The sequence below is a fragment of the Podarcis pityusensis genome, assembly GCF_964106645.2.
Source record: "Podarcis pityusensis genome assembly, chromosome: 18".
NCBI lineage: Eukaryota > Metazoa > Chordata > Lepidosauria > Squamata > Lacertidae > Podarcis > Podarcis pityusensis.
The window spans coordinates 7594949-7605364 of record NC_138043.1 but is presented as its reverse complement, the minus strand read 5'-3'; the positions used below and the strand labels follow the sequence as shown (position 1 = coordinate 7605364).

Sequence of the window (10416 nt, the reverse complement as noted above, 5' to 3'; positions counted from 1 at the left end):
AAGAGACCAGGGCCCTGCGGGACTTGACATCTTTCTGCAGGGCCTGCAAGACAGAGCTGTTCCACCAGGCCTTTGGCCAGGGCACAGCCTGACTCCCTCCCTCGGCAATCTTTGCGGAGCTCTGGCCCAATGGTTGCCAGTGGCTTGATTTGAATTAATTTTATAATGAATGATTTTAGAGTGTTGTTTGTGCTGTACTTTTGTACTGTTTTATTGTTGTTAGCCGCCCTGAGCCCGGCTTCGGCTGGGGAGAGCGGGATATAAATAAAATTTTTTTTTTTATTTTATTATTATTATTATTATTATTATTATTATTATTATTAAATGCGGAAAATGGAGCATAGAAAATTGAATACATAGAACTGGCATAACCAAACAGTATTGTTGAATATTAGAATTGATATGGTTAATAGGTAGTCATGACAAAGCAAACAGACTCAAAAACCTAACTCCTCTCTCCCTCCAGCCTATCTTGTTGTGAGATAAATATAAGTTCCCAAAACACAATTTTTTAAAAAGATAATAGTTTACAAACTACGGGCAGTACACCAGGGCTCATTGTAGTCATGGGCAAAGCAAGGTAGCAAAACATTTCCTCCCATCTTACTGTTCATGTCAACAGGACTACACAAAACCAGGGCTAAGAATGAACATAATCTCTTTCAGAGGTGGAGAAGGAGCAACATGGATGAGTATCTGTGTTTCCTTTAGGCACTTCTGGACATCAGGAACATGGACTATTTTAAGAATCAGATGTCCCCTTAACGTCTAGTTGTCAGGTGCTCCTTTGTGTTCAGATCAGGCCTCAGCACAATAATGTAGCACTTGGGAAGGAAGATGCAGCCCAGAAGCCCAGCACTGGAGGCCAACATAGAGAAGATCTGCACGGCCACCATGTACTTGCCCTTGGTGCTCAGGTAGGTGGGCACAAAAGACACCCAAACACTGCAGAAGACCAGCATGCTGAAGGTGATCAGCTTGGCTTCGTTGAAGGAGCCGGGCAGCTTCCTGGCTAGGAAAGCCACCGTGAAGCAGGTGGCAGCCAAGAAGCCCATGTAGCTGAGGGCAACGTAAAACATGGCCACAGACCCTTCGTTGCATTGCAGGATGATCTCTTCCACCTGGGAGCGCATGTCGGACTCTGGGAATGGGGGAGAAGAGCCCAGCCAGATGGTGCAGATGAGAACTTGCCCCCCAGAACAGGAGATGACCATGGAGTTGGCCAGACTCTTGCCCAGCCATCTCCTCACCCTGTTCCCGGGCTTTGTGGCCAGGAAGGCCAGCACCACCGTGATGGTCTTTGCCAAGACAGAAGAAACAGCAACTGAGAAGATGATGCTGAAGGCCGTTTGTCGGAGAAGGCAGGTCTCTTTCCTTGGGCGCCCGATGAAGAGGAAGGAGGACAAAAAGGAAAACAGGAGGGAGACGAGCAGGATGTAGGAGAGGTCCCGGTTGTTGGCTTTGACTATGGGAGTTTCCTTGTATTTAATGAAGATTCCCAACACAGTGCCTGCTGTTATAGAAAAGAAGAGGGCAACAGAAGCTAAAAACATTCCTAAATATTCTCCATAAGTCAGGAAGGTGGTAATCTTGGGGACACATTGATCTCTGTCCTTGTTTGAATGGTGATCTTCTGAGCATTTGGTGCAATGTTCTGCATCTGGGGAAGAGAAAAAGAGTGGCTGCAACATCACTTACATCCCTAATGATCTGAACTCGATTACATTTTGAAGAAATCCTAGAGATTTCTTCCTTATGGTCATTCCTTTCAACTCTCTTCCAGGATGTAATGAAGGTGATTGTAAAGAAGTTGAGGAAGGAGCCACATTCCCCAGTGTCTGCAGAAATCTTACAAAAAGTGTGTGAGACTGGATTTCTGCCGTGTGTTTACTCTCTCCAGAAATACCTTCCCCCTTGGCGTCACCCACCTTCCTGGGCGGAGAAGGTCCCTTCCGCACACCGAGCACAAGCATAGCAGCAAATGGGCTTTCCTTCTAGAACCACCTTGGCATATCCAGGTCGACATCTTTCTGTACACCTGGAACGAGGCACGGCCTAACCAGAAAGACAAGAAGGTGCAAGAAAGAGGAACAGTTAGGAGTATTTGTTTGTATGTAACTCACTCATAGAGTGAATTCAAACGGATCTCTGGACTGCAGCCTTTGACCCCTCATCAGGGTCCTTTCAACCCCCCACTGACCATTGGGGTGACCAGAATATCTTGTTCTTCATAATTCGTTCAGGACAACTGAGGTTTGCGCCACAGAACCCTGTTTCCTCTTCTCCGTTTACCTGCTTCCCTGCTTAATAAATCTTCATAGAAAATGGCAATGGAGTCTGAAACATGATTTCCCCAAAGTTCAGGATTCTGATTAACTCTCAGTCACTAATTAAGACAAATTTAATATGACTTTTCCAAATATTGGTTTCCCTCACTCTGTTCTTGAGACATGCAAGGTTTCCTCTTGTCACTGATCTATTTCCCTAGTTATTTCTAGTTCATGTGTCATTTCTTAACATTAACCTTACTTTACAATAGGGGTATTTTTTTAACTTCTCATCCTTCAACAACAGCTGTGCACTTCTCAATTCCTGCACATACAATAGTTTAACATTTGCAACATCTACAAATGAGCTTACTCCACAAATTAAAAAATCCACTATAAATCAGTAATTATCATTTCGAAAATAAATTACTTTCCATCTTTCTGCATGTATGAAAGCCCAATAGTTCACTTTTACTAGGGGCTTTCCCTTTTCTTCTTATCTACGTAGTCCATTCGGTTAAAGATTCTGTCCAGAATTCTTAAATTCTCAGTCTGGCTCGGAAATAGATGGTGTCTTTTCTAAGGACCTCTGGGCTCTATCCTTTCTTTGAGCACCCCAAATTCACCTCATATCTCAGCTGCTGTGGAAAGAAGGAGTGGTGGTTGCAGCTGTTATAGACGGTCAAGACACCATTGGTCAACCTGATATGGTCATTTTGCAGCGGTTGTTTAAGGAAAAACATAATAAGGATCTCCTGGCCTTTTCCCTCCGTGATTTACCCTACCTTATTGAATTTCTTGGGCCACTCAATGGCTTCTCGGTTAATGGTGAAATTTATGCCAGCAGACGTCTCTCTCCTTATATTCCCAATTTTCACAATGTCACGAGACTTATTGGGAGACATCACCCAGTTCACAATATCAAAGTCCGCTGGCAGCTCCCAGTTCTCATCCAAGCACAGCCTGCCTCTGGAAGTATTCAGACACCGGATTTTTCTTAAGAAAGGGTGAAGCTGGAATGGCAGGGGAAAACACCAGCATTAAGAAAACGGGAAGCCAAGATGGATATATCAGGCCTACTCACTTCAACCTCTTATGATTTGGGGCTACGTGTATCTCATGTAGACTGGAATTCCTATACAGTGGTGCCTCGCAAGACGAAAATAATCCGTTCCGCGAGTCTCTTCGTCTAGCGGTTTTTTCGTCTTGCGAAGCAACCCTATTAGCGGATTAGCGCTATTAGCGGTTTAGCGGCTATTAAAGGCTTAGCGGCTTAGCGGCTAAAAGGCTATTAGCGGCTTAGCGGCTTAGAAAAAGGGGGGGGGGGAGCGAAAAAAATCGCAAGACATTTTCGTCTTGCAAAGCAAGCCCATAGGGAAATTCGTCTTGCGAAGCGCATCGAAAAACGGAAAACCTTTTCGTCTAGCAGGTTTTTCGTCTTGCGAGGCATTCGTCTTGCGGGGCACCACTGTACAGCCATTTCTAATACTACAGAGCCTGCAAGTGTCCCAGTTTTCCAGGGACATCCCTGATTTAGAGACAGTTTTTCATTTGATCCCAGAATGTCCCACTTTTCCTTAGAATGTCCCTATTTTCATTGGAGAAATGTTGGCGGATGTGGAGTTATCCAACCCACAAGGCGTCCAATCCAATATCGAGATTTTTTAATATGTTTAATATTTTAGTATGAATGTCTTTATGCTGGGAGCTGCCCAGAGTGCTGAGGCAACCCAAAAAGATGTGTGGGGTATAAATAGTGATATATTTCTAGCAAAAAAGGTGTCGGAACTCACCATGAACACCTCCCTCTGAGAATGGCAATGGCACCCACCTGAAAGGTGCCAGAACTGAGTTCCAGCCAGTTCCCCCTGAAAAAAAATCCCTGGCTATAAACAGAAAGATTATCATTATGGAATGGGATGTTTCTGTTTTCATCAGCGAAATGTTGGGAGGTATGCTACTATTACTAATACTAATAGTAACTATGATATTTTACAGCTCTATCCCCAGTCAAGATCAGCATCTGTGTGGACTGCAGTTTGCAAAAAGGGGAAGGAAATACCTGCCACGGCTGTAGCCTTGCGTGTCCCCATTGCTCTCCTTCCTCCCCCATCAGCCTCCTCTGGGATCTAGATGAAAGCGAAGCATGCAAGGCCTGAGCCACAGCCTGAACATTGATGTAAGTGCCATAGCTGTCTAGAGACAGGACTCTCTCACGCCCCCATTGGGATAATGGCTCCAGTTTCTCCTCCTCTCTGCATCTTACCCTGCCTTTCATGGACAACAGATGCTTTGAATATGAACACTGAAATGCTTGATTGAAATAATCCCCAAGATTGGTCTGCAATTTGTCACTTTTGCTGCTCCTTATTCCAGTCTGAATTGCAAAGGACAGAGAACCATGGAGGTGCTGGAAGTAATTTGGAGGGATGTAAATGCCAATTCTGATTTCTAGCAAAGCTGTTGTGATCCAGACTTTCGCCCCTATTTCCTTCTCATAGATATCGTGTATTACCATGAGTATTATGATATTCAGTGAATTGGTTATATAGGAAACAAATACCCCAACTTGTCTCCATAGGAAAAAAGGTTCCCCAGGCTTGAAAAATTGATCTATATCATTTTCTGGTACTCTTTTTGATAAAGCAATGCAGATCCCTTTGCTGAGCATCAGAGGTTTCACAGCGCTCTCAAATCTTTCTCCACTGTCATTGTCTGGAGTGAAGAGGCCAATCCACGTCCATCCAAAATGCAGGAGCAATTCAACAATCCCCTGGTACTGACTTTCCACTTTGGGAGTCATCCAGTAGACAAAAGGGAACAGGGTTTTACCTTCGAGAACCTGGGCAGTGAAGCCATAACTGATCTAGCAAGGAAAGCAAAAGATCACCATTTTATTTTACTTTCATCATAACGGGTATTTAATCATATGAAATGACTGATATCTAAATCTCTGCTGGCTGAGGCTGATGGGAGTTTTAGTCTGAAACATCTGGAGGTGTCAAGTTGGTGAAGGCTCAGTTTTAAAAAAAGGATGTTGAATCCATAGCTCAGGATTTCCCCATTTTTAAAAATATCCCTGCTTGACCTATCCAAAGAGAAAGTAGAATTCTACGCAGTTGAAATTCTATGTCCTTCCATGCTCTCCCACTGCTTACCTGTGGGATTTTGTAGATGCCTGACAAGGCTGAAATCACTCTTGAGATGACAGTATTGCCTCTTTCAAGAACAGCCAGCAGGTGATTCTGTTCTCCACAGTGATAATTGGGAATATTGCATCCACTGCCTGCAAGCAGCTCTAGCATGTCGTCCGAAGTTGTCCTTGCATCGAAATAGTTCTCATAGAGGTTGTAGCCCAGGGTGATGTTGGGTAAGAGACTGAGATCCTGGTTGATCTCTTGGATGGTGAACAGGAAAGACAACATGTACCAGTAGATCCTAGATGGCTTCCTGCAATAAATGAATCCTTTAAAAAGAGTGAAACTGATATTCATATTAATGGGGGTGGGGACATTATATGATCCAAAAAGATTAGTATGTATTGATTAATCCTATTGCATTAATATCAAACCATTTACAGCCTAGTATAGAAAGAAATTTGGAGATCTCTGCTCCATGACCGGAGCTTTGATGCAAACAGCACACAGAGCTGTTCAGCAGTGGAACAGACTCCCTCCGAAGGTGACCATGTGTCATGGATGCTTCAGGTGAGATTCTTCTGGGTTCCTTCCATCTCTGCAATCTATGATTCTATTATATAGTGGTTCTATGAGTAAGAAATGAAGGCGCCCCTCAAAAATGTGTGCTATACTGGGAAGTTGCTGCAAAGGCTGCTTTTCCTGCATTGGTCTTTGACTTCTTCCAATGGGCTAGACTATAGGTAGATAAGAGACAAATTTTATTGAAGGAGGGGAAGCACCAAATACCTCAGTCCCCTTTTACTTAGCAATGAGGCCTGGTGGCTTGCAGCTTTGAGTGCGTGGTAAAACCTATAATTTTGCACATGTTTTTCATCAGTGACTCCACCAATGAGAACACCCTCTGGTCTGTATTATTTTATATAATCATTTTATTTGAAGCATATCATTCCTGCTCTTCTCCCATAAAAATCCACCCATTTTCAATAGAGATTTTTTCATTCTGAGATGTAGGTGTCCTGTTGTATTGTATAAAGAGAACTGTGATCCAAATAGAATAAACATAAAATAATTAATCTCAGTTGCTTGGAAATTGCTTGAGTTTCATGCTACCCTCTGGGTTAGGAAACAGGTACCTACTGTGTCAACCATTGCAATAGTTAGAAATGAGACCAGTTGTGTGTGTGTGAAGAAAAGGAATAATTCCTTTTCACATTTTAGACTCCACTAACAAGGAAGTCTCCTGACTCATATTATTTTATTTATCATTTCAGTTAAAGCACATATTTCCTGCTCTTCAGCCACCAAACGTTAATCTGTAGGATTTAAAAAATCCATTTTAAAAACTATAGCATTCTTTAACGACAGTTTGTTGATGGTCATTTATAATATTATATCATTATAAGGATATAATAGAAGAATGCAAGAATGCCAATGAACCTGGTCAGGGTTCAAAAGTTTGCACTGAATTCCCCCACCTGCAGGATGCCATGAAACTCAGGCAATTTCCAGAGCTCAAAGGTTGAATTGCTTGAGTTTCATGGCATCCTGCAGGTGGGGAAATTCAGTGCATCCATAGGTAGGAGAGTGTTTCACTAAGGAAGACCCAGGGAACAAGGAAATGGGAGAGGTTTGGGTGGAATCTTTTAGTGGACCCCCCAGCTCCCATCAGCCCAGCCAGCAAGACCAATGGTCAGGGCAGGGTAGACCTGCAACATGAGGACAGCCTTGGCTCCCCAGCCCTGAGAAAGGCGCTCGTTCCTTGATAAATAGGAACCATTACAAGGACTGGAGGACCATGAAACCCACCCACATATGATTTTACATACCCCTCATCCCTAGCCAAGGGTGTCTGAGAAAAGACGTATGGAGTTTCTTCATATAAACGTTTTGGAGAGATGATCCCACTGATGAGAAAGTGTCCAGGCCGGAAGTAATTGCGAGCATCCGTTTCATCCCTGACCAGATTCAAGGGGCATTTCCCCTTGTGGTTCCCACAGACTCCAAAGGGCATCATGAGCAGCAGAAGCAGCAACAGAAGGAGCAGGGATCTCATTCTGGCTCTGCCTCCTCCTCCTCCTCTGACCCGCCAAGAAGACAAAGGAGAAGAACCCAAAGACTCTTGCAAGACCAAACTGGGTGGGCTTTCCCAATCTGGGTGGTTTTCAACTACACCTTCGGAGCTAGGAAGCACAAGGCAGGCACACCCCTCTTTCGCCAGCTCTGCATCTTGACTCAGTCTGTCTCCAACACAGGAAAATTTCTCTGCACTAACTTTCCCCCCCCCCCACAGCGCAATTAATATTGTCATGCTTCTGTTGCTTTCCGAGTCTTGTGCTATCCCCAGAAATATCTCCTGAGCTTTTAGAAGATGAGATCACTATAATTTTGACTATTCCAAGTGGAATAAGTTTCCCCACAAAAACCTTCTGGATTCTTGACTGGCTCAAGCGGCAGGTGCAGAGCGGGAGAAAAACATGATGGACAGAAGTCAAGGGGTGTGTTTGGAAGTTGGAAGTTTGGCTTGAACTTTGCTCACAAGGACCAAAGAAGAGACCTGCAGTTGGATCCGACCGTGGACTCTCCTTCCTTCCTTGGAGGATTTGAAGCAGAGGTCGGACAGTCATCTTTTTGGGGGGGGGGGGGTGGAGCGTGTTATTGGGTTGCTGTTTTTATTTTGATTATATATATTGTGGCTTTATATTTTGATTTTGTTCTCTGAACCACCCTGAGGCCTCCAGGCATAGGGCAGTATATAGATTCAAGAAATGAAGAAATAAAAATCAGTCAATGGAGAATGCAGGGAAATACCATCCTCATTACTGTGAACGGCATACCTGGCGGTGGGATCTTGTTTCTTAGAGGCTGCTAGAGACAGAGACTGGTGGAGCCTGCGATGGGGAGGGTTTTCTCAAGCCCACCCTCTGGCCACTTTGGGTGGGTCTGGGCTGCTTGATTCCTGCCGCTCCCTTCTGGTTCTCCCATGAAGGGAAGTAGCGCCTTGGTGGCTTCAAAGCCACTTCAAGTGAATTTCCACCCCATCTTTGAAAGGCTTCTCCAACAGAGGGGAGCTCTCTGGGGTTGGTTGAGGAGAGAAAGGTTGTCCTGAGACTTAGGCTCTCCCTTCCCCTTCGACATGTTCTGGGGAAGGTGAGCTTCTGTTGCACATGGAGCCAACTTGCTCCTCGTCTTTGGGTGGAAACTTCTCTACTTATAAACAATTGTGTGTGCAGAAGCCAGGTGTGACGGAAAAGTTGGCTGCCAGCCTCTCTGGCCTCTCTCCCGGGCTCACCCGGGGGCCCTGCCCCTGCCAGCCTCTCCGGCCCTTGTGGGACTCTGGCCAGCTGGACGGGCTGCAGGCACTGGTGTCCCTGGCGGACGAGGAGGGGAAGGGGCCACCTTCCAAAGGCCCTGCAACTCCCGCCAGCCTCCACCAGCTTGGTCCACGTTCGGGGGTCCACGTTCGGGGGGGGGGGCAGACTTCCCAGCATGCACTGCCAGCTCCATCAGGCCAATGGTCGAATCCCAGCATGAATAAATTTGAAAATTACTGGTTTTTCCAGTGTATAACTGAATGAATAAATCCCAAGGTGTCTTTTGTTTAGTTTCACTCATTAGCTTTATCGATAAATTATCCTTTATTAGCTTTCATTTCAATTCCCTCACGTCCTTCTTCCCAGCATGCTTTGCTGCCCCTTCTTCTCACAAACAAGGATCCTGTTTCCTATCATTTTATTTTTCTCTAGACGTATTTGGATTCTTCCATTTAAACTTGATGGAGGGGCAGAGCGATGGAGAAAGAGAGAAGGCTTTTCCTCACAGCCTTTCCCTCGCCCTTCCCAGGCTGCCCTGCGCAACCTTCCTCCAGGCGTGCTAATAAACTAAAAATAACCAATTATTATACTAATAAACCCCCATAACCCAGGAAGTCGCGAAGAGACCTCGTCCTTTTCCTCATTCCCTTGGAGGCACCTAGAACGGCTTCCCCCTTTTCCCGACGTCCCGCGGCTCCTGCGCCCTGGACAACAGAGGCCAAAATGGCGCTGGCCACCCGCCAGTTGTTTTACCTGCAATTTAGAGCTCCAAAAATGCTTTAAAGGCATGTTGCGGCTGTGATTTTTATAGTGCTTTTAATATTCTGTTGGGAGCCGCTCAGCGTGGCTGGGGAAACCATTATTATTATTATTATTATTATTATTATTATTATTATTATTTCTCATCGCCTTGATTGCAATGAAACCCAAAACAGACCCACTGAAATGCAATTATTAACTTGGTTTCAGGTTTACACCAACCATTCTTCTTTTTGCAGTTGAGCTTTCAAGCAGAAACAGGCTTGGAAGCTGCCCAGAGTGGCTGGAGAAATTAATAACAACAACAACAATAATAAATTTTATTATTATTATTATTCCTGCCCTCCAGCTTCCTGCCCCCTTAACCTGAGCCTTGCCCCTCTTTTGCCTTCTCTTTTGGAACAGCCACATCTCCAAGCAAAACTGCAGCTTCCTTGCACAGAGATTGCCCAGAGGTCATGGAGGGCTTCCTTGGCTGCCTTTCCCTGGTAGGGAACCAAAGCCCTGGGTTCAAATCTCAGCCGCAGGCCTCTCTCCCCCAATGAAACAAGTTTTGAACTGCACACAGGATGGACTTTCAGGAGGAAGTCGGAGCTGGGACAGCTCAGTCCGCAGAGCGCCAGACTTTCCATCTCAAAGTCAGGGGTTCGAGTCCGATGGCGGGCGAAAAGATTATTCCATTGCAGAGGGTTGGACTACAAAATGACCTTTGTCGTCCCTTCCAACTCTACGATTCTATGAAATCCTAAAACGTTTCTGTTTGCCCAGACATTTGAAAGACATTGTTCCCAGTAACCCTGAGATGTTTTTAACTGTTTTTAAACAGGGATCTTTCATGAGGAAGGGTGGGATATAAATCAAATAAAGGAGAAGAAATTTAGAGTATTGAGTAAATTTGGTTATAAAAATATTTATTTAGTACATTACCGTATTGGCCCG

The 10416-nt window shown here is 44.8% G+C and overlaps 1 protein-coding gene across 1 annotated transcript; it reads right to left on the bottom strand.

Annotated features, from left to right (window-relative positions):
* Window positions 1-363: 363 nt before the first annotated feature.
* LOC308467536 (vomeronasal type-2 receptor 26-like) lies at window positions 364-8637 on the bottom strand. Its single transcript, XM_080989335.1, has 6 exons — window positions 7234-8637; window positions 5426-5717; window positions 4330-5133; window positions 3053-3280; window positions 1929-2055; window positions 364-1660 (listed from the first exon to the last, which is right to left on the bottom strand). The coding sequence occupies exons 1-6, from the start codon at window positions 7713-7715 to the stop codon at window positions 762-764; spliced, it is 2832 nt and encodes a 943-aa protein (XP_080845461.1). The 5' UTR covers window positions 7716-8637; the 3' UTR covers window positions 364-761.
* Window positions 8638-10416: the final 1779 nt, after the last annotated feature.

Bases quoted from the DNA above. Each gene is read 5' to 3' on its own strand.
- LOC308467536 (XM_080989335.1), bottom strand. From the start codon at position 7,715: ATGACAATATTAATTGCGCTGTGGGGGGGGGGGAAAGTTAGTGCAGAG. The intron at 5,718-7,233 runs GTATGTAAAATC...CATTTATTGCAG, and splicing joins CCCTTGGCTAGGGATGAGGG to GAAGCCATCTAGGATCTACT. The intron at 1,661-1,928 runs GTGGGTGACGCC...TCTCTTCCCCAG, and splicing joins GACCTTCTCCGCCCAGGAAG to ATGCAGAACATTGCACCAAA.